Source organism: Sciurus carolinensis, chromosome 14 (genome assembly GCF_902686445.1).
Source record: "Sciurus carolinensis chromosome 14, mSciCar1.2, whole genome shotgun sequence".
In the NCBI taxonomy this organism is placed as follows: domain Eukaryota; kingdom Metazoa; phylum Chordata; class Mammalia; order Rodentia; family Sciuridae; genus Sciurus; species Sciurus carolinensis.
Window position 1 is genome coordinate 44480400 of NC_062226.1, and position 24573 is coordinate 44504972.

General features: G+C 38.1%; 1 protein-coding gene across 2 annotated transcripts in view; it reads right to left on the reverse strand.

Annotated features, from left to right (window-relative positions):
* Positions 1 to 24573, reverse strand: part of Tek (TEK receptor tyrosine kinase) — a 114831-nt gene that overhangs the window by 62616 nt on the left and 27642 nt on the right. For both annotated transcript variants that reach the window (XM_047525408.1, XM_047525407.1), the window contains exons 2-4: positions 9408 to 9719; positions 1201 to 1311; positions 674 to 826 (exon numbers count right to left, since the gene is read on the reverse strand). In XM_047525408.1, the coding sequence (XP_047381364.1) occupies positions 674 to 826; positions 1201 to 1311; positions 9408 to 9719 (576 nt within the window). The remainder of the gene's footprint in view (positions 1 to 673; positions 827 to 1200; positions 1312 to 9407; positions 9720 to 24573) is intronic.

A 24573-nucleotide genomic window follows, 5' to 3' on the forward strand; every position in this document is an offset into this window, starting at 1 on the left:
GGTAAAGCATGCCTGCATTCAATCCCTAGCCATGAAAGAAAGAAAGAAAGAAAGAGAGAGAGAGAGAGAGAGGGGGGGGGGAGGGAGGGAGGAAGGAGGGAGAGAGAAAAGAAAACTCACATTTGAGAGTTAAAAGATCTGGAAAATGTGGGATTTTTAAAAAACAATGTTTAACTAGAGGTTAGCCCAGCTCACCCCACATGCCCACCCCATGGCAGACACCTTTCAGGGAGATTATCCTGCTCACTGCAATCCCCTTTTTATAGGAATGATCCTGCTATTCAAGTGTGAGCTCCTAGTGTCTGTAGCTATAGTTTGTGGCTCCCCTCTTGCCTACAGCCCCTTAGTCTAGGCTGACAGAAATCAGATACATGTTAGGATGATCCCATCCTTTCTCCTGGGAATTCAAGAACTGAAAGTAAAGGGAACATTGTAGGAGCTGAGTTATGGTAATGGCAGCATCCTAGAGAGAAAGTACTCCTCATTCCCCCAGCACTGAGATCCAAATCTTCCCCCAGAGTCCATCTTTTCTGGAACTTGCTTGTTGGCTTTTTCATCAATTTCCTGAGAGTGTTATCTTTCCAACCAATCCCTGATTCTTGGTGTTCAGTAAGCAGTCTGTTTCATTACTTAAAACTACACCATCACAGAGAGTGGCCTCGCAATCACTTACTCCGAACTATCAGCCTGGTGAAGGCCGATGTGAAGAGGTTTCCTCCTATATACCTGGCCGAGTACACTCCAGCATCCTGCGGCTCAGCATGAGGCAGGTTCACTCCTAAAATATCAGGTACTTCATGCCGGGGCACTGAGTGGATAAAGGAACCTGATGAGAGAGAAAAGTAGGAACAATAGGTTGTACTCCAACACTCCTGTTTCCTTGTCTATCCTTGCGATCAAACAATCTTACATTGTACATGGCTGAATTTGGGCCTTATCACATTATGATGGTCTCCTATAATGTATAATATGTTGTACACATTCATGAGTATACTGTGTGCATTTGAATCCTTACTTTACTTGATTAAGTAACCAAAGAGAACCTAAGAGGGCTTCTATCAGACTTTAATAAACTTGCATCATAATAGTTTTACATTAAACATCTGCCCCTGAAACCACAATAGGATAATGATCCAGTACGTTCTGTGTTATCTGATGCCCCAAACCCTAGTGCTGGAAGGAAAGGAAACATGTACTCACCATTTTTGTAAATCACTGCATCTTCTTCCTTAATTAACACCTTTCTGAAAGATAGAGTCACATTATCTCCCCTGTCCACAGTCATAGTCAAAGTAGTTGGTAGGAAGGAAGCTTTGAAAGGGAAGACAAATGCCAAAAATGAGAACACACATTTCCCCCAGGAACAGCAGAACACTGAGCTTTGAAGGATGAGACTTGGCATTTGCTAGGAGTCAGTTAATTTTTATGATATGAAAAACAATGACAGTTGCTAGATTTTCATCTTTCTTATGTCTCTTTTTGAAAAGTCTGATGAAAGAAATGGTCATTTTTTTCCTCTAAAAACAAAAATATATACATACAATTTTCCCATGCAATTGAATGGGGAGGCAAGGACTATTAACATCTAATATCCAACAAAATTCTGACATTAACTATAAACTATATACTAACCATAAACCTGCCATTCTCTTCCAATTCCTATTGCATTTCCTCAAAGTGGAAAAGAATATGAATTTCCCCAAAATGAAAATGAGAACATCTGCCACATGACTTTACCCTTGGTCTTTGTGTGTGGTGGGGGTTGCTTCTTAAAATAATTCTAATTCCTTTGGAAAGCTCCAAGCATCTCCCAAATGGAATGAGCAGAATTCTGGACTTGCTAATGGCATAAATAATGAAATATTGAACAGTGAAGGATGGGACCTAATACTTATTTTCTACCCTTTAATTATATATGTGTGAACTGACATAGTTATGGGACTGGACAGTACTGCGAAGAAATGAGAATTATTCTATTTTTGGTTTATAAATTCAAATTTATAAGTCAAATATATATAAATTTCAATTGATTGAAAACTTCTGTCCCTGAGCCAATGTTGGAATACAATATTGCCTGAGACCTTTGGGTTATTGGAAAAGATGTATGGCTATAATCTTCTAACATTCTCCCAGCTGCAAGACTTTCTGAACTCCTTTAATATATACCATAATCTTCATAGAACCACACTCTGTGGAATGAGGAAGGATTAACTTTAGGCTTATAAAAGTTAAGTGATATAAAATACAACCATTACCACCAAAAGAAAAAAAGGGTTATATACAATTTTACTAAACATGGAGGGAAAGGGAGAATGGAAGTAAACAAAAGAATATAATGAAAACATATAAGGTCAAAGAAAATCATGGTGCAGAAAAAAATAGAAAAAGATGGCAGAAGACATGCAAAATACATGGTTTGAAAGATCAAACAACTCAGAATGAATTAAAATACATATGTGTAACCATGTACATCTCAGAATGAATTAAAAGACATGTGTAACCTCATCCTATTTTCATGAACTATACATTAAACATAGTGACAAATCAGATTGAGAATAAGGAGATAGAAAAATATCCTGAATTAACTAAAAGAAGCTTAGCTTTGCGATATTAATATAAAAAAAAAGATTACTAAAGACAAGTTTTTTAGGGATAAATATGGTCTTTATGTGAAAAAAGGAACAATCCACCATCTAGCAAGTCTTATAAGATTTCATTCTCACATCTTGTTCAGGAAGATATAATAATCCTGAACTTGTACCTAACAATGGAGCTTCAAAATTCATGAAACAAAAACCATTAAAGGAAGAAACTGACAAATCTACATAGGAAACTTTAAGAAAATGATCAAATGGAAAACTACTATGAAAAAAATACAGAAGATTTGAAAAACACCATTAAAATGTGTTGAATATTCATGGAATCCTACCCAGTTATGCGAAATGTGTTATTTCTAAGCATTTTACCTCCCTATTAAGCCACAAAAGCATAGCTCCATGAATAACCAGAATGCTCCTAAATTAGAAATCAACAGCAAAATATCAAAATACCCCAAGGTACAAATTCCTAGAGTTTCAGCCTGGGACCAAGACTTGAAGAGCAGAGGGACTTCTGCTGAGGACCTAGTGATTACTCAGCTAGTCACTGTGCCTTAGTTCTAGTTTCATCTGTGGCTTTCTTATGGGGTGCTTGAGAGACTGATTAAGAGCTGGACTCACCTCTGGCTTAGACAGTTATCCTGTGAGGGCAGAAGATGCCTCTGAACCATGCTCAGAAGGACTTGGGTTTTAGGTTTGTCTCCTATTGTCCTTGGCTGTGGGCTGGTCCTACTAACCTGGACAAGGCACACTACCAGGACTTCCCTGGGAGGCCAGGTATGTGAGTGCCTTTAAACGCAGATGCGACCTGGGGCAAACCCAGAGGGAGCCTAGAATAGACCTCCCGTAGTATGAGATGCAAGTCCTGGGTTTGAATCTACCCTCTGCCACTCACTCATTCTTCTTGAATGAGTTACTTCACCTCTGCAAATCTCGGTTTTCTCATAATTTGGAAGTAGTAGTATCTGCTGTAAAAGCTTTTAAAAATATTAAATGGGGCTGGGAATATAGCTCAGTTGGTAGAGTGCTTGCCCTGCAAGCACAAGGCCCTGGGTTCAATCCCTAGCACCAAGAAAAAAAAAAAAAAATTAAATGATAGATGCCAAGCCCCCAAGGCACTTACAGAATCCTTTCCACAAATGAATGGCAACACTGCTAAGCTGACATTTGTTCTATGGATGTGAGTGATAGCTTTCTTGATGGTACTAAAATAAACTCACTGTGCAGGGAAGGCAGCAGAGATCAGGGAAGGGGGAAGCTGGCTTTGTGGGGCTCCTTCTCACACTGACTAGGTGCTTCATTTAGCCATCCTAACACATGAAATTCTTGCTTTCTGCAAAAGACTTCTGGGCTTTTGTGAGAGTTTTTTCCCCCAACCTTTCCATGCTATTTTTCCTTTCTATGTGGTTTGTTTACATTTTCTGGCTCTTTGTGTGAAGATTGTTTAGTTGGCCGTGGGATTTCTCACTCAGTATTGTATTCTGAAAAGGAACTGTGATTCTCCAGTAGGCTCAACTCCAATGTAGCTGTCTCCCCTATTCTGTGACCCTTTATTATTTTAGACTTTGTACCTTTTAAGCACCCTGCTTTCTGAGGGGCACGGTCATACCAGTGCTCTGCTGCTGTCTAGTCCGTTGCCTCCTATATTCATGTGTCTGGGCTGACTGTCCTCTGCTGAGTACTAATGAAGGAAGACTGACCTTCATGTTCCCCTTTGGACTTCCTGATGACACAGGAGCCTTACTTGGATTTGGTACACATGCTGACGTTGGTGTTGTGTGACTTTGGCAATCATAAAAATAAGCATCTTTTAGTAGTGCCTACTATGGACTGGACACTGTCCTAAGCCCTTTAGGCAAACTTAATCTTCTTAACATCCCTGTGAGATGGGTACTACCATTATCCTAATTTCGCAAAAGAAGAAACTAAGGTTCAAAGAGTTTAAGTAATCTATTCAATGTCACATGAGATCTTGGGAGAGCAAGGGTTTGAATCAGGGATGCTGGCCTCAAGGGCTCTCATAGATATTGTAATGTGAGCTCTCAAAAGGGTTTCAAGTCCCACCACCTCACTTTATAAATGAGATTGCTGAGGCCTAGCTGAATGATGAAATCATTTGGATAAGTTAAGTAGGAAGTTAACACAATTCACTTATTAAGAGCTGGAGGAGGGGCTGGGATATGACTCAGTGATAGAGTGCTTCCCTAGCATGCACAAGGCCCCAACTTCAAGTCCCTGTACCATGAAGAAAAATTATAGATATGATTGATATATATTATATATCAATCAGCTGGAGGAAAAAGTACATGGTAATAAGTTATAAACAAAGATGTTTCTTGTGGATGAAAATAATGGAGCTAAATTTCAACTGTTTCCTTTAAATTTAATATTAGATAAGTACTAATGGCAATAAGGCAGTATTTCAACCAGTATTATTTTGTGTAATTCTCACAATAGCTTTGTGAAGACAGCACATCCTCAATTTACCCATGTCAGAGACAGTTAAGGAAGCCGAGTTCCTTACCTACGGCCTCCTAACTGAACAGGTGAGGAAGTTGAGACACAAGCTCAAGAGCTCCACACTCATTCCACAGCCCCAGGTCTGTAGGCCTGCACTCTTAGCTCTCACCAATCATGTCTAAGTGCCTAGTTTTCTTCCTTCTCTTCTGCTTCTTTCTCCCACCCATCATCAGCTCCTGCTTATTCATCAGTCTCCATTTAGGCATCTCTGGGGGCCTTGAACACTTTCTAGAATCAAGATCAGGTAGTCTTATGACCACTCTCCAAATACCCTGCCTTTCCCATCATGGCCTTGCTCATAGTATATGTCCCCTATCAGACTGAGGCTGGGGGCAGAAGCAGGTGTTTTGAAAGGTAGCAGAGTGACAGTTAGAACCAGGCCTCAGGGACCAGGCCTGAGTTCATCTTCCCAGGTCCAAAACTTACTAGTAAATGCACTGAAATAATGATGAGCCTCATCTATTAATGAGTCTTAGTTGTCCCCATCTGATTGGCATAAATGAGATGACAATGTATATATAAAGTTGCCAGAAGAAATGTCAGGCAGAGAAAAATACTCAGGAAACATTAACACTGCATTGCATCCCCAGTGTGAGCACCATTTCCTTTATACTTTTAGCATGTTTATTTGTGCCATTTGGATACTGATGGTTCCTCTCCCTCAAACTCACAAGTCATATTTGGGTAGTTTGATGTTCTTAATTGTAAAGCTATTTCTCAAATGAAAAGAGAAAGAAAGAAAAACCTGTGTTTCTTTTGATGGATCGCTCTGAAACAGATCTTTGGGTCAAAGTTTATTTATAATTCCCTACCCCCAAATGAAATCACCCTTGAGGTTTGAAAAAACTGCTGTTGATTATTTTGGATGATGCCATTGATAAAAATGATCTGACTATTTGGGGTGTGTGAACCAACTTAAGCTGTGTTTTGGCACATCTCCGATGGATTTTCCACTTCCTCCCAGATGCACATGTCAGCAGAAGTGGGAATATACTGATGTTTATCCTATCCTGCTGTGTCCCTGAGCAGGCATTTCTGAGTTCCCAGGATGTTTTACTAGAGAATGAATAGTGGCATGAGGATAGTTTGGGAGGTTTTCCTGATTCACCATGATGGATATCATTTACCCTGTGCCATATCTCTCCTCCTGGGTGGTCAATAAGAAAAGCAGAACCAGTTCTTCAGTCTGAGAGGCTGTTATTGCAAATACAGGAGAAAATATGCCAGCTATTTTTTCTATTTTGATTAAACCTCTGCAGTTATGTTAATACATGGTATTTAAAAATTCTACAATTGAGTAGGAAAATTAATAGCCCCACTAAATTATTACTCCAAGGCATCATAATAATAGTTGTTGAGCATTTACCGTGAACCAGATAATATTGGTATTTTTATTTGATTCTTAAATTTGTTTGTGGTAAAATCTTTATCTCCACTCTTTTTCAGATAAGGAAAAACCATGACTTCAAACAAGTGACCTGCCCTAAGTCACATCATTCAGTGCAGAGCTAGGCTCAAATTCATGTCTGGCTGATTCTACTCCCACACTTCTATTCTGTGCCCTGGGTCATTTTTTAGGGTTGTAAGTAGAATTGTTTTCCCTATAAAATAAGTGCTCAAAATCAGAGCACTCAAAATCAGAGCATTAAGTGAGACCAATATACTTATATACAAAGAGAGTAAATGTGAGGGTCACAAATACAGGCTCTGAAGTTTTACCATTAAATCCCATTCCCACTATTTATAAATAGCTATTATTATATACCTTATTTTGCAATTTCTTACTTTATATAAATTTTTAAAAGCACATCTATTTTGTAAATTAGTGTATGCATGGGAATTGACTTCATATATCATCTTATTTTAAACAGCAGAATTCTGTCACTACTATTATAACTATTTCACAGATAGTGATGAATGAGACCAATAGAAGTTAAATGACTTGCCTAAGGACACACAGTTGGTTAGTGGTAGAGAATTCAAACTCAGATAAATATAAGTCTAAAAGCTAACTTCTCTCCACTGTTGCTCACTATCCAAGCCTGCCTGCCTTGCCTCATTAAGACACCCTTTACCTGTGGCGATCTAGACTCTTCATCTGGAGAGATTATTACAGTTGGTTTTTAACTTCCAATGTGAATCAATAAGCTTTACATTTTACTATTTATATAATGTCACAGATAATCTTGGAATAGTTTAAGAAGAACAGGGTGACACTTCACATTTCACTTCCATGAAACCATAGAGAAAAAAACCTCAGATCATCTTCATTCAGAATGTGGACACTCAGCAGAACATTACTCTTCACACAAGTCAAATCCAAAATGACATGTGAAAAATAATAGAGCCGACTTTCAGCCGTGATAGCTTTGGCACACCTCACATCCTTTGTTCAACCTCTCTTCCCTCACCGGAGGGCTACATTCCTGGGAATTTCTGTTTTACACTTTTCCCACTTGCTCTGGTGTCACTTAAAGGTGAACATTTCAGTTTTGGTAAGAAAATCCTTTCCTTCATTTGTAATGAATAGTGATGTTATCACTTTTGACCTTAAAATGAGCTTACGGCCTTTAAATATTTTACTTTCTACAATTAGCAAATCAAAGACATGTTTTCATATATGTTACCCTAGATAGTAGCTGACTAAACTCTTGCTACTCAAAATATGGTTTGTGGCACAGCATTTTCTTACCACCCAGAACCTTGATAGAGAATCTCAGGACCCTTCCCTAACTGCCAAGTCACAATCTGCATTTTAACAAGACCTACAAGTGATCAATAAACATGTTTGACACTGAGAAACACGGATCCAAAAATCTTGCAGATTCTTACATAAGAAACTGCCAATGAGAAATGTGCAAAGGTTTGTTACTTATCTGGGTCTGTTTATTATTATCATAAATCCAAACCCCAAAGAGCTCATGATGCCATTATTTTATTAAATAAATTTTGAGCCCTTGTGTCTAGACAATATTAATTTGGAAAGGACTCCTATATTTTAGGTATCAACAACCCAGAGAAGGTGGACAGATGAGGGACTGGATCATTCCAAGGAGAGAGCCCCACACTGCTAGAATTCTGCACTGTCCTCCCAGTTGATCATGTCAGAACCACTGGAAGTCAAACTGCCTGTGCAGGACTAGAAGTCTTAGAATGTAGTCACTAAGTAGCACAACCCATCTCCTCCAACTGCCATCAGATGGGTGGACTGGTTAGCTTGGGACCCATTTCTGTTCTGGAAGAAAGACTATCCCATCACTACCACTGAAGTGGTAGGAAAGAGAACTATTTAGAGGAGTTTCTCCTTCAAAATTCTGATGCTTTCTGAGCAGGACCTGGGTACTCAACTGCTAAAATTAACTCATGGTTTCTCAGAATGATAACCTGCAAACAGAGTCCTGATTCTTCAGCCCTCCCTGTATTCATGCTCTTTGCCATTTAAGTTTGCAATAACCTTACTCTAAACCTAGGCTCAGCTATTTGACTTGCTTTGGGCAATAAAATGAGGCATAATCCCACAGTTATGGGATTATGTGCCTACATTGTTCTCTTGTACTTCTACCATATCCATGAGATCATACCTATGTTGGCCTGCTACAGAATAATAGCCACATGGAACTGCGCCAAGTTGCCCTAGCCAAGGCCAGACTGATAAGCCTGCAGTAAGCCAGCCAGCCAAAACCATGTATGTAAGAAAGCCCCGCCAAGCCAACAGAGCCACTCATTAACCCCGCTGACAGACTCATGCTAAAATGCTCCATTGTGATTACATTACACAACATTGTTGTGACAATAGGTAACTGATACATCAAGTAATCAATTAAATTTTGCTACTGATAGATGTTTTCCTTTTGAAGATTCTATTTCTACATAATTTTCTCATGAAAATATTAACTTCTGCTATGAGCATTTAGGAAAAAACAAAGTTTCAAATGAAAACTCGATGAGAAATCTCAAAGTAACCAATAATTTGGCAGTGGACAGTTGTTTCCTTTGCTGTAATTTTCATATGAGGACATGACTATGTTACATGTATACAATAAGAGTCATGAAGGGAACATGATATATTTCATATCATACACTAGGAATAACGTTTACCAAGGGAATGGGCTAGATGATCTTTTATCTCTAATGTTCTAGGTACCAGAGACAGCAATCTTAGGAAGAAACAGAAAAGGTCCTTGAGCTCTTCACTGAGACTGCTCATGCAGCCTCTGAGGGAGCAGCTGCCAAAACAAAAGGTATGTGCTCTCAGTGGACCTCACCTGTCCACCTTTAGGGACGTGTTACCTTGTTGACGCATCTTCATGGTCCGTATCCTTATTGCTCGTCCTCGAACTCGCCCTTCACAGAAATAGGCACCATTGATTTTACTAGCCTTTTCTCTCTTCCATACGACTTTTTTAGCCCATTCTCTGGTCACATCTTGGGTAACTTCCAGTGGATCTTGGTGCTGGTTCATTAAGGCTTCGAAGTCTCTCCCTATGGTGATGGGCTCATGGGGGTGCCATCCAGAGGCAATGCAGGTCAGGGATGTTTCAGCATCAGAGACAAGAGGTAGGGAATTAATCAAGATCAAGTCCATGGCACCTTCCACTGTTCCTGAAGGAAAAATGGAGAATAATGCATGCTGAAGGCCATTAACATGGCTTTGTGGGGTAAACTAGTCTTATCTAAAGCACTATCTAAATATAGTTGTATAAATAGTCTAAAATTTCACTCTTCACCAAGACCCTTCATCACCTAGACCCTGCTAACTCCCTTGCCCCTCTGAATACCCTGGCTGCAATGCACTGTAAGTCCCCCCAACAAGCCATGCACTATGTATCTCTATGCGCTATATTGTCAGAGACCAAGTTGGGCACTCTGTAAATATTTGTTGAGCTGAGCCAAATAATTGGTACTAGCATTACTATCATTACTCATTATGATTAATAAGGATTAGTAGTTATTATTGATGCTAATGCAGTATTGCCAAAATAAAGTGTTATAAAGAAGAATCAACTACATACACTTGTGCTAATGAAATAGATCCTCTTTTAAAAATTCCCCATTTCTACATTCACAATGTAGAATAAATTATTCACAATGAAAGGGACAGTGACTAAGTGAAGTCTGCATATCCTCTGAACCTCATTCGCTTCATCTTTAAAATGGTGCCAAATTCAGAATTTTTGTGAAGATTAAATAACCTGCCACTGTTATATTCTGAATGTCCAATGGCCATATTTCATTTCTCTTTCTTCTGTTTGTAGAAGTCCCAAACCTCACCTGCTCCCTAAAATGTAAAAACAAAACCCTACCTGACCTTCAACATTTGTTCTATAAATGTATTCTATAAATGATAAAGCACACTTAAAAAAAAAAGCTTTATTTTGTTTTCTTAATATTTCTCTCTCCACCTACCTACAACCCCCAAAATCTACCACCCTCTCCCTCTCTCTTAATTTCTAACGTTTCTAACATGAACAAATGGAATCTGCCTATTCTCTCTTCTCTAAATGTGGAAAAATCAGGGATGAAAATATTTTCTAGCTCTGGTGATTGTTGACTCCCCACTGTACATAAAATGAGCAAGAGACTAGAAAGAACAGGCACTTTGGGTGATGAGGAGCCAACTGGAATCTCAGAGACCTTTATGTAGATGTAAAGTTGTTTAGGAAAGTTACACAATTTTATTTAACACCCATTAAATTCTCCCAACAACCCTCTGAGGCATGCACCTTTATCTCAATTTTAAATTTGAAGAGCTGAAGGTTCAAAAGATTGAGTAGCGTGTTTGATCTTTCAGAGCTACTTAAGGCAGAACTGGGATTCAAATGCTCACTGATCTTTCAGTCCTTAAATACACTGCACAATTTCCATACTCAAAGTCTAAGTATTTTGCTGTTCCCTCTGCCTGGAGGACTCTTCTTCACCTTTGGCATGGACAACTTCTTTTCATTTGTTCAGTCTCAGCTTAAATGCCATTTTCTCATACAGGTTTCTCTGTTTACTGTATCTATAATATCTACACACTCTCATTCCATTATCCTCTACTTCAACCTCCAGTTTATTTCATAAATATTACCATAATTCATGATTACTTTATTTACTCTATTCCCCTCAATGGTAAGTTCCATGAGGATAAAGATTAAAGCTATTCTGCCTAGCAATGGGAATTTAGGAATAGATTTATATAGGAATAGTTTACCTAATTTTGATACATATAGGACTTAGGCATTTGTTGGATGGATAGATGGAAAAACTCTATTCCAGATCTGCCTGATCCAAGTCTAGCCACTTACCAGGCTCCTACTTCTAGAACAACTAAGTTAAAAATGAAAGCACTCCTTGAGTCTACACTTGTAATATATAAAGATGTGGCCCCGCCCATCAGGTGCAGTCATTTTCCCCGCCTCCCAACCATTTGTCAATCTGTGAACATCCTAGCTAGCTATTGGTTCATCAGTCAGCTTGCAAGTATCCTTCTCTGATATTGGTCCCCTGTTAGCCCTGCAGGATTCAACTATTTACCACAGCTTCCCCGCCATATTTTCCCATCCTTCTGTCTGTCCTCTTCACTTTTCTCTATCCTCCTGGCTTTCCACTCTCTCTAGCACGGGCCCTTTCTTTTCCTTTCTCTTTTCCTCTCATTTTCTCTCTTACCCTGCAGGGAGACACTCTGTTTTCTAATAAACTCCCTTATGTGATTTCCCGTGTCTGGTGTGGTTCCGTGGGATTTCCTTACAACACTGACCTCCTTTCCATATTTAACAGACTGTTTTGATAACTACTGAGTTTTTAGGGGGCAAAAAAAAAAAAAAATGTTATTGTTTTCACAAAATACCATAGGTAGATTATCAGTGGTTGCTGAGCATTTGTGGTTGGTTATCAAATAATGTCTGATAAGTGAATGACAATCTACTTAGGCCAAGCATTGTGCCTGGTATGAAATTCTCAAAATTTGTTTTTAATGGCAATTACCAATGTTTGCTACATGCTGTGGTTTTGAGAATTCTTTTACTAGGAATTAAATCTTTATCTAGTTATTTAGGAAGAAGAATTTTAATGTCAAAATAAGCACTTTATATTTGGGATTAAAGGACATAAAAAAGAAAAGAAAAATCTCCCCTATAATGGGTTTCCCAATCTGACCTCAAACGGAAGCATCCATCTTACATCTAGCTTTGTTGGTAGCTTTTAAGATCTCAGGAAAGGGGACAGAGGTTAGGACTTTTTAAAATTATTGCAAAAGAGGATGAGTGAAGAACCCTAGCAGTGGAATTACAGCCTCCAAAAATAGCACCAGTACACACCTCCCTCTCCATGTGCACACCCAAACTAGCACTGCTTCCAAGTGAACACCACCGCATCTCCTGCACTCATCATTCCAGGCATGTTCCGGAAGGGGTCATCCAGAGGAAGGAAACTGTCACTCTTTCAGCTCCAGTTAGATCCAACCCTATTTCTAGGGCCAGTCGAGTGATCTGCCAAAACCATGGGATCTGCTCTGAACTAACATCACTGGCACCAGTTGCGGCTTATTTAATGACTTTAGGAAATAATAGAAAAAGCAGATGATTTGAAAAGACAACCAAGCTTCATGTGTAAATTGTTTCTAGGTATGGATCTAGAGAACTTTCTCCTCTTGCTCTTCCAGTTATCTCCTTTCACTTTCAGAGACGGAAAGGGAAATTTGTACTCTGAGAGTCTGAACTTGACTATATTTTGCCACCTTATTTAGCATGACAATAATAGGAGCCTCTATCCTTTGTAATACCAGCTACAATCAAAACAGAAGAGCTGTACATGTGGGCTTTATGTATGAGCAGAAATAACTTATCAGGTTCCTGAGCTGGATCATCTGCCTAGTTTATTCAAATAAGAATCTGTATTTACTTGTATATGACTGAAGAATTTCTAGAAGGTGACATACGGAAACTAAGGATAAGTATCATCTATTAGGGGAGAACTGAGTAGTCAGTGAAAAACAATAGGGAAAGGACTTTTTGCCAAATGCAAATGTATGACTTTTAAACAATTTGAATATTACCCATGCACAAAAATTAAGGGTAATAAAAGTAAATGTTATTGGCCTTCCCTTAAAAATGGGTTGTTAAAAGGGAATCAATAGCCATGAGAATACATGTCTTTTTGACTCTTATCACCTTACCCCTATAGCCACTTGTAATCTTGGATTGCATTCAAATAATACATTTTCACTCTCTCTCTTCTTTGGACTAATAGGGAATGTGATGTCATTCGGCAATGCTGAAAATGGGGGTTAAAATAAAACTTGAAGAGGATAACAGTGGCTAAACTGGGCCTTTCACAGAGAATAGAGCAGAGGCCTCACTACAGTTGGTACAACTGTGGCCTGGGGCTTCTTGAAAGGGCTCTGCTGCTGACACCTTGAGAGGCATGACTGAACAGCACAGCTGGTATCACCCAAGGAATCAGCGACTAGGGACATTTTCCTGAGAATAACTATGGAAACACAGATCCCATATGGACTCATACCAATATCAGTCCCCATGCCTGACACCTTTCCTTACATTACAGCAATCTTCTCCAAGTCATGTTGGGACTGGGAATGAGTTCTTTCATCATACCTAGAACCTGAGAAGCTCTGATCAAATTTATTGATTAAGTCCATTAATATTTTACCAAGGGCAAGTGTCTTTCATAAGTACAATGTACATTGAGTTCCACACATCTTATATCTTTTTGGGTGTAACACTATTTTTTTCATAGCAAAGATCTCTTAGGTACTTTACAGTTTTTGCCTAAGTATGTTCTTGTTGGCAAGAAAATACTTGCCCTGTGGCAAGACAACTGTTAATTTCCAATGAACCATGGATATTCACAACTAAAGGGCTCTCAAATGTTTGCTGTGAAACAAATTGCTCAAATTTGTTTGAATTTGCTGTGATCTCTACTCAACAGCATCTGCTCTTTCACAGTCACATTTTTTCACTAAATCTTATTATGGTGAATTCAACATCTAACTCTTGTTTTGCTTTTGGATTTTCTTATATTCAATATTGTTTTGAATAATGAACCATTAACTAAGGCATGAAAATATTTTCTTTAAAAATAGTCAGAGCTTCTACTGTCATGTATAACTAAAATGAATTTAAAGAAAAACAAAATAGAGAAATTATTTTGTGCTTAAATCAAAACTCCCATGTAATTGAACTAAATTGAATTAGAAATTAGAGGTAGAGTCATGTTTTTCAATCTAAATCTCAAGGAATATTTCTCATTTTCTAAAAAAGGTGTTCCCGAAGTTTCAGAGGATAGAAGTCAAAGCAACAGAATGAATTCCAGACACCCACGTGTGCACTCTTAGCAAGTTGCTCAATGTTTTTTGGTGTGTTTACATTTGGATTCCACATCAGATTTCATTTGGGAAAAAATGATTTTGCTTAATTAAAATCATAACACCTCACAGGTCCTCCATTTTCACTCCTTTTTAACAGAGGAAGAAAACGAATGTCGACACGTGAATGTAAAGGAAACATTCCATTGTAGCACCACAGGCCCGCTCCAATTAGCAAACCCTTGTCCAGGTTCGAGTTCAGCACAGCTGCACATAGTCAAGTGCTGATTAACCTAGTTCAATGATCTGGAAGCACTGGCAGGCTAAGAGGAAAAAGCAGGTTAAATGCTTGCACAGTGAGTCTATTCCCTTGTGCATTACCTCAGAATTGTTTTGGGTGGAGTTTTATTAACATGTGTTTGGAATATGCACTACATCTTTAGAACAACTCTCTGTATGGTTCTTAAAAGTTTGATATTAGCTATGTTTAAAAATTTTTGAAGTTGTTCCTGGTCATTTTGTAACAGATGTAGGTATTTTAAAGTTCTAAATATTTGAAATGACAATCAGTACCAAAAGTGCTTCTGACCAAAAGCACTTCAGAAATCGGGGATTGATGATAAATTAAAAAGGCCTTATCCAAAAGCATTTCTGGAATCAAGCCCTGACAATAAGCCAGAGAAGCAAAGGCAACCCCAAAACTATCCAGGGTACTTTATAGAATTGCTTGAATTTTACTTATTGTTTAGACTATCTAGAAAAGGAATAGTCTTTTCAAAATGCACTCAAGTCATTTGTGTGTCCACTCATTCATTTACTAAACAAAATGTACTGAGTCCCTTTCATGTGCCAGGTATAGTACTAGGCCCTAGAGACACAACAAAGAGTGAATCAGGTAGATCTCTGCCCATCCCCCAGGTTTTCACAAGCAAATGAGGGACATAGACATGGAAAATGAATCACACTAATAAATACAAGGTTGGTACCATGCTAGGAACTATGAGAGGAAGTAACAAGATACTATGGACAGCATAATGGTGAACTTAATCAGACCTGCTCGGTAGGGTAAAGGTTTGGGGACATTTAGTCTAAAACAATACTGGAATTACTGAGGCAGAGCAAGAGAGATATGAGAAGATAGGAAAATCTTCCTCAAAAGGATAACTACTAGGCAAGGTTTTAAAGAATGAATAAATATTTAATAGGATTCACTTCTTAAATCTGTCTTAACTCTGGCATTAATTTCTGTTTTGAGGGTTCTAAGACCTACTGGCGCCATTTCTCCATGTCAACACTATGTTAAAGTATTTTTAGTATCTTTTCTGACTTCTTGTCTCCCCTGAAGAAATACAGTTCCCAGGCATGTTTCCAACACTTTAATCTTTTTTTGTTGTTGTTCTCCATTATCCTTTTATGTCTTAGTAAATCTGAGCCATACTCCATCCTCAAGGTTCCTTCCAAGAAAATGTTAGGCAATTAACAAGATGATACCGAAATGCACAAGGCTGGAAATAACTAAAGGAAGTCACTAACTTTTTCATTGTATAGCTGGGAGTTTAGAGTTAGACAAGGCATCCTGGATGTGGCTGGGCTGCGTCTTTCTAACAAACTATTCTCACCTAGGAGTTGTGCCAAACCAGCCTCCCCCAAGGGCTTGCCCACTTCCTATCCCTGTTTCCCAGCCAAATGGGGACCTTGTCTGTCTGTTGGAGAGAATGCTATCCTCTCCCCCATCTTAAAATGCCAGAAAATTTCCATCTAGACTGAATAACATGGGTTTAATTAGACTTAGAATCAGAAAACTTGTGGGAAACTTTTTATTTCCAGGAAATAGGTAGTGTCCACATAGTGAGACTTTATTGAATGTCTTGTACATGTATGCATCTACATGCAAAACCATTCTGGAAGGTGCCAAGATTGGAGGAAATGTGGTCAAGGATTGTTTAACCTGGAAGGAACTTTAGAGATTGCCTGTGCAAGCCTTATGCTTTATAAGGGATGTTTTTGTCAGTCTTTTTTGCTGCTGTGATCAAAGAACCTGACAAGAACAATTTCAGAGGAGGAAAAGTTTATTTGGCATTCATGGTTTCAGAGGTCTCAGTCCATAGTCAGCTGGCTCTATTGCTCTGGGCCCTTGGTGAGGCAGAGCATCATGGAGGAAGAGTGTGGTGAAGGAAAACACCTCAGGACATGGCCACCAGGAAACAGAAAGGCATAGGGGGTTCCTCCACTTACCAGGGACAAAATATAAACCCCAAAGGCACATCCCCAATGACCTACTTCCTTCATCCACACCCACGTGCCCACAGTTAGCACCTAGTTAGTCCCTTCAACTGTATTAAGGCACTTATTAGGTTAAGGATATCATACCTCGAAGATTTCACTTCTAAACTTTCTTGCATTATCTAACATTTGAGCTTTTGGGCATAACTCATATCTAAACCATAACAAGGAGCAATAGGAAAGAGGCTAAGGGCATAGACAATTGGTTGTCATACAAAGGAGTGGTAAAACCAACTCTTGAATTCTGATTTATTTCTAGGACCCTTTGTGTCACCCCAGGGTAGCAGTATAAATGGACAAATCCTTAGTGTGAGGAACTTTGGAACATTTACAAATTTGGTAGAATGGCACCTGGAGAATCCTGGAGCTTGGTAGTAATTAGGATAAGAGGAAATAGGATAGGAGGAAAGACACTGAGGATAGGTGGCCAAAAATTTGGAAAGGGTACAGAACAGAGGAAATAGGAATACCCAGGGATGAGTATCACAAACACTCCCTGAGACTGATAATAAACTTTCCTATTTACTTTTCCCTGAGAAAGGGATGCTCTCTAGTTGGACCACTTCCATCCAGCACCAGAAAATGTATCTGATATGGAAGGACTCCTCTGTCTTTGCACCCAAGCTACCTTCTGGACTCTTCTCCTGATTCAGTCATCTATCTCTACCCTATACTGCCCCAGCATAAAGCCCACACGGTACATACTCAAAGTCAAACATCTCTATCCTCTAAGACAACATTGAACAAAACTCTAGCTTCTCAGTGCCCTGTTCTCCAGTTCCCCATAGAAAAAGCTATTTGACTTGATTGCACCAAAGAAAGAACAACCAAGGATTTAAAAAAAAAAAAAAAAAAAAGACAACCATCCCATTGAAAACTGTTAAAGTCAAGAAATGAGTCTATAATGAAAGCAATTGAGGATTCTGGTTGTTCCTAAAATGAGATTGGCAAAAGAAGTCAAGCTCTCCCAGCAGGCCTAACGTTTTACCATGCAGGGAAGGACACTCACAATTTTTATTATATACTATGTAATAAACTCTAGGCTAGGTACTTTACAAATAGTATCCAGTTAAATTCTCACATTCTTAATGTTTTTGTTAGTTCATTAAAGTTATTCATGGTAGTGTTCATTGTGACATATTCATAAATGAATATAACTTAATTTGCTTCATTATAATCCCTCCTTCTTTCCCCCTGGTCCCCTTCCTGTACTCTAGTTGTCTTCATTTTCTTTCTTTCTTTCTTTTTAATTGGTACATTGTACCTACACATAAAGTGGAATTCATGATATTTTATTCATGCATGCACATAGTTTGGACAATTTCATTCTGTAGTTCCTTCCCTTTCCCATTCTTCTTCCTTCCCTGTGGATCCCCTTCCTCTACTCCACTGTTCTCCCTTCTATTTTCATGAAATCTCCTGTTTTAAATTCCACATTTCTCTCCAGTTTCTGCATATGAGAGAAAACATTCAACCCTTGATTTTCTAAATCTAGCTTATTTCAGTGAGCATGATGTTCTGCATTTCTATCCATTTATCAGCAAATGACAATTTCATTCTTCTTTATGACTGAGTAAAACTTTATTGTGTCTATATACCACATTTTCTTCATCCATTCCTCTGTTGATGGGTTCCTAGACTGGTTCCATAACTTGGCTATTGTGAATTACACTGTTATATACATTCAATTTTATAGGCTTAAAAAGTCCCAGAAATTCAGAGATGTTTAAGAAGAAACCCAAGGTCACAGAAGTACAAGTATAGAATTCACACTCACATCTCATTTATATTAAGTTCCATTATGATCCACTATGCTTCATTATAAACACCATGAGAAAAGTTTGTTTCATCATTGTATCTCTAAAAATTAGCACAGTGCTTCACACATAATGGGTATGTACCACATGCTAATAAATAAATGATTAAATAAATTAATGAGACTGTCTTTTAGTGAACAAATTCAGTAAATTAAGCTCATAAATTTATTTACTTAATAAGTACTATAGACTGGGCTCTGTACTGCATTCTGTGGATGAAAAAAAATATATATATGTTTTCTGCCTTCTAGAAGCTCCCAGTCTGGTCAAAGGCATAAATATACTCAAATATATAAAACACTGACAGATTTGACTACAGAAAAGCCAAACACACAACAAAAAAATATTACATAAATGAAGTAGTGGAAAAAATATCACCATATGTAAAACTTAGAGTTACTATGTATAATAAAGAAATACTAAAAATAAGTAAACCAATGGCAAACCACAAAGGAAGAAACACAAAGCGCCAACCACAGCAGGGTAAAAAATACTTTTCATTTGCACATGACCACAATAGTTTGCATTTCCTTCCATGGAGATGTAGAGGCCATTTCTCTACCTCCTCAGTCTAGGCCCAGGCACTTCCCTTGCTCATGGAGCATAAACGAATGTTACAGAAGCAGAGGCCTGAAGCGTTTGTTCATTTGCACTTTCCTGCTGTTCTGTGGAAAGTCCAGACTGACCTACTACAGAATGAGAACCCACATGGAGTAAATGTGAAATAGACCAACTGCCAGATATGTGAGCCAGTCAGCCTAGGCCATCCTGTCCATCAGTGGGTCACAGAAATTAACCAGCTTAGACCAAAGAATTTTCCAGCTGGCCTGCAAAATCCCAAGACACAATAATGTTTATTGTTTTACCATTGTGTTTTGGGATGGCTTGTTACTCAGTACAAGCTAACTGATGTACCAATAAACATAGGAAAAGATGTTTTAAAATGCAAGTTAAAAAGACACCTCATTTGCCTCCTGAATTGACAGATAATGGGAATATTTATAATATCTAGTGCTGAGTGATAAACAGGTGTGTTAATGTAGTTTGTCAAACATTTTTACAGGATATGCTTGCAATCTCTTCAGTCATCATAGTTACAAAACAATAACCCCTAAGTCATCACTTACATTATATGTCAGGTACTGCTAAGTGTTACATGATAACTCAGCCCTACAACAATCTTATGGAGTAGGTACTATGACTCTTCCCATTTTACAGAAAATGGGACTAAGGCAAAAAGATCTAGTGGTAGATTTGAGATTCATATTTGATCAGATTGGTTTCAATCTATTCTTTTAACAATTCACACCAATTCAAAATATATCTTCCAACTATTCAGTAAAGAAAAGTTGTTCTTTTTAAGAAATAGTGTCAGGGGCTGGGGATATAGCTCAGTTGGTAGAGTGTTTGCATCCCAAGCACAAGGCCCTGGGTTCAATCCCTAGTACCACAAAAAAAAAAAAAAAAAAAAAAAAATGTGTCAACAACTGGAGATTCATATGCAGAAAAATAAATCCTAAACTAAAACCTCCCACCTTTTTACAAAAATTAACTAAAATTTGGTAATGTGAAAATAAAAATTTGGGGGGAATATAGGAGAAAAATCCTCATGATGGAGTTAGGCAGAGAATGAATTGTTTGTTATAACACCAAAAGTTTTATAGATATAGGAAAAGAAATGAACAAATTAGACTTTATCAGAATTTAAATCTTAAGTCTATGATAGATTGTTAAGAAAATAAAGACAAATTACAGATTAGGAGGAAAGCATTTGCAAATCACCTCTCTGAAAACAACTTTATCAAGAATGTATAATAAGCTCAAAACTCAACAGTAAGAAAATAACCCAATTAAAAAATATATAAGCAAAAGATTTGAGACACTTCACCCAAAACAGTACATGATGGCTAAGGAGCACACAAAAAGACATTCAATATCATTAGCCATTAGCACAATGCTAATTAAAACTATAAGATGGCATTACATACTTATTTGAATTGCTCAGAACAAAATAATATGAACTGCTAGTTAGAATATTTAGCATCATATTTCTTTTGTAATTTTAAAAGATTTATAAAAGGCACATGCAATTAATCAATTTAAAGGCAGTATTCTAATTAATCATTACCTTGTTTCTCTCCTGCTTTAGATAGTGACTCCCTGAGGCACAGAATTTGACTTTGTTGACCTTTAACTCCATAGTACCATGCACTGATTGACAAACTGTACCTCTATTGAATATGTTTGAGTTGAATCAGAAGAATTCCAACAGAAAAGGAAAGTAGTAAGTCTCAAACCCAGGTAACTGTTTTGTGAATTACTAATTGCCTGGCACAATCAACTACTCCTGGGACAGTAAAGTAGTTATAAGAGGTTTGGTCTTAAAGTTCTGTCTCCTCATTTGTAAACTGGGAGAATAGCTTTGAAATAATTGATTCTTGCATAAAGGGACATTTTTAATCAGCATAGTACAAAGCCAGTTTGATCAAGTATATCTTGTATGAAATTATGGTCTGTGTCAGCCTCCAAGGAAGGACTGCAAATGGCTTTGTGTCCTGCCTACCTTCCTTCGTACTTCAAACTCATGCTGACAGGAAATAAGAGTCAAGGAAGATGCTCTCTGCTTCCTTCAAAAGTCCTTTGATTCTTTCCCCTTTCTTTCAGGGTTGACCTTAACAGGAGACTAATTCTCTTCACATGCAAGTGATTCTGGAAAAGCAGTTTTGCACCCAGCTTAGAGGTTTGGCAATAATGGAGGGACAGGGCAAGGAGCCTACTCGAAGAACCTGAGCAGCTACCCATGGGCCTTTGCACTGAGCCTCAGGAGACTGCTTACCTGACCTAACCCAAAGGCCCCCTGTGTCTCTTTGGGCCTGAGAACGTTCCCTTACATTTTCTTCTTTGTCTTTAAAAGTCGGTCTGTGAACAGCTAATATTCCACTCCTACCAACAGTTAAGTGGAATGCTCTTTGGTTTTAAAATTCAACTGAATCGGTCTTTCAAGCCATGCTTTAGCTTTAAAGTGGTGGTCAAAATATCCTAAAAAGAATGTTGTGCAGATTAAAGAGCTCTTTCATATGGAAGTGCCTGGTATAGCACAAAAGTCCTTTGGGTAGACGCTGAGGAGTGGGATAAATGGGATAAGCCACGGTTCTTATGGACAATCCCCTCTTGTCACTGCTTCCTCCAGGTTGAAAAACTACTCCTTCCTTTTGCACCTCTGGGTCTATACTCATTCTAAGCAACACTCACAAGTAGATAAAACCAAACTTTCTACGGATTGGCAGGGAGATAGAGGCCCAGTCGTGTATCTGCTCCCCTGGCCTAGACGCAGTCCCTTGGATACCGCCCTTGAGCTTCTATTTCTCTAAGGAACACAGTTTGTAAATCCCCACTATCAAGTATTTGCTAGTTCAGTTTTTCAATAACAGTGTTTCAATTACACATGAATGATTACTAAAAGTATTTTAATACCATAATAGCCGTAAGTTATCAAGTACCTACCACAGTCCAGATACTTTAAATGCATCATTTTACTTAGTTCTCACAACCACCATGAGAATTAGACACTGCACCTCCATAGTGTAGATGAGGAAACTGGCTTAGACAAAATAAGGAATAGTGATGACTGTAAAACACAAGCTCAGTGTTAGAATTCACAGCCCTTCCTTTTCCCTGACAGAACTGGGAAGAGTGGCTTCTCCATATGCACCATGTCATTGGGTATCCATTGTCTCAGTTCTTTCATCATTCCGCATGAGCACTCTGCAGATCGTGTGTAGGACTTTGAATCTAAAATAGCAGGTTTCTCTTGGATCTTGTTTCCCCCTTCACTCTCTTGGCCCAAACTCAGCAATTGGCTCTGGCCTTAGCCAGAAATTATGGCCTGATCAGTGCTATAGAAGACCCCACTTCCCCTTTCTTGGTGAGCTTATCAACTCCCAGAGTTTCAATTACCACCTGTTCCAAGTCTAGGTCTTTCATTCTAACCTCTTCCCAACCGTAAACACATTATGATAACACCTGCTGGATTCTACAGAGTCGATTTAAATGCAGTTTGTGCAGAGTGAACACAGCATGTATTTCTTTACTTTCCCTCTCTTCCTTCTTCATTTCTTAATGCTCAAACTTTTCCATCACAGGTGCTTGCAAACTCCAAGTTCTTGTCAACAATTCTCTGCCCCTCCTCAGTCCCCATGCTGTCCATTCTAGTTCGGTACAGTCTCTCATATGCAATCCCTTTTCTTACTCTCATTCTCTCTCATGCGAACAACTGCAAAATGTTATGACAATGCTCTCTTTAGCCCCACCCCCATCCCCCGCCAAATCCCTGCAGCCTTCCCTTTCTTGGCCATTGCTGACAGTGTTTCTTCTACCAAAGATACCCTCCATATATTTATCTGTTGAGGTCTAATCTCTTCCAAGGTGCAACTCAAACCTCAGTGGCAATAGGGATTTGTGTTCCATATATTCTCACAATTTAAAATATAAACAGAAAATCCAAACCTATCACACCTGTTTTTTGAATTACAGGAAATACAGAGGATTTGAAGATAAAACAAATGTGAGATCACATCTACTTAAGGATATCATGTAACAGAAATATATCCACATACTTCAGTCTGACTTTCAGAATAAAATGTCATCTCACTGGCAACTCATAGCCTCTCCCCACTTCTCACTAAAGACAGGGGAGAAATGAAGTGCAACTACAGTGCTGATCAAGACTTCCAGTCAAATAACTGTCACATCTAGAACCACAAAGACCAGTGGAATTAGATTGGAAAGTGTATTTTCATCATTAAACTATGTTAATGTCAATGATTCCTCTCAAAATTGAAATTACATACTGTAGAAAGCAAATTGATACTTGGGTTTCATAGTAAGTTAGGAAAGACTTGGAAAGGAAAAGGATGAAAGTGTGCAGAGTCCCTTGCTAATATATAAGTGCTCAAAATATGATTTCCCTATTTGTTAATAGAAATAGAGAAGTATGGTATTAGAAATAGAGAAGTATGGATTAAGGGGTGCTTTTGAAAACTTAAAAGTAACAAGTAATAAAACTTTAAAAACAGGATGTATACATCACAAATGACTAGGAAAGATAAATGTAAGCAAAAGTTTAAACCAAATAAGCAAAAAATAGGGAAGAAAAAACTAAAAGGAAACAGCAGGGAAGTACAAAACAAATAAAACAAGTCAGCATGCCAGAAGTTAAGATTAAGTAGCATTGATGGTTTAAAGATAGATGTTTAAATGGGCATATAGGAAGACAACTACTCTCAGACTATGGAAAATTTAAATCTTTCAAAACGATGCTAATGGGAAACTCACTTAGAACAAAAATCACAAAACCTTAAAATCAAAGGGATGGGCAAAGAATTTACCAAGAATGAAAAGAAAAAGGTCAAAAAATGAAGAAGGAAAAGAAAGCAAAAGTAGTAATAAATGTAGAATTTAAGAAAATGTAGAATTTAAGGTAGAAGGCATGAACTGGAGCAAAGTCTACCTTTTTTATGTTGATGGAAAATAAAGCCTGTAAGGAAAGCATAGAGGTTATGCATCTTTGTTCCTCAAATCAGAGAATCAGATATACAAAGAAAAAACTTGTAGAAGCAAAAAGAACACAAGGAAAGCACAGGAGTTTGAGAATGTCTTAATTCTCTCCCTCAAATTCATAAAACTTAAAGATATGAAATTAGTTCATAATTATCTGTAATTCTTTAAGGTATTTATAACTCTGCACCTTAAAACTGGAAATTCAGTTTATTTTTTCCCTCTAAAACCTTCATACCATACTTACCAAAAGTGATTGTGCCCCACTGAACAACACATTTTAAGGAGACAGGCTTGGTTTGGTTTAGTTCTTCAAGGTGTTGGGGATTAAACCCAAGTCCTCATGCAAGCTAGGCAAGCACTCTACCCCAGTCCAGGATTCAGGGTTCTAAAGATCAATGTGTGGAGACAAAAGTACTATTGATGATTCTTTAAATAAGCCATGAAGGATAATGTGGACATACATCATTTATCCACAAAGGTAACAACCAAGCTT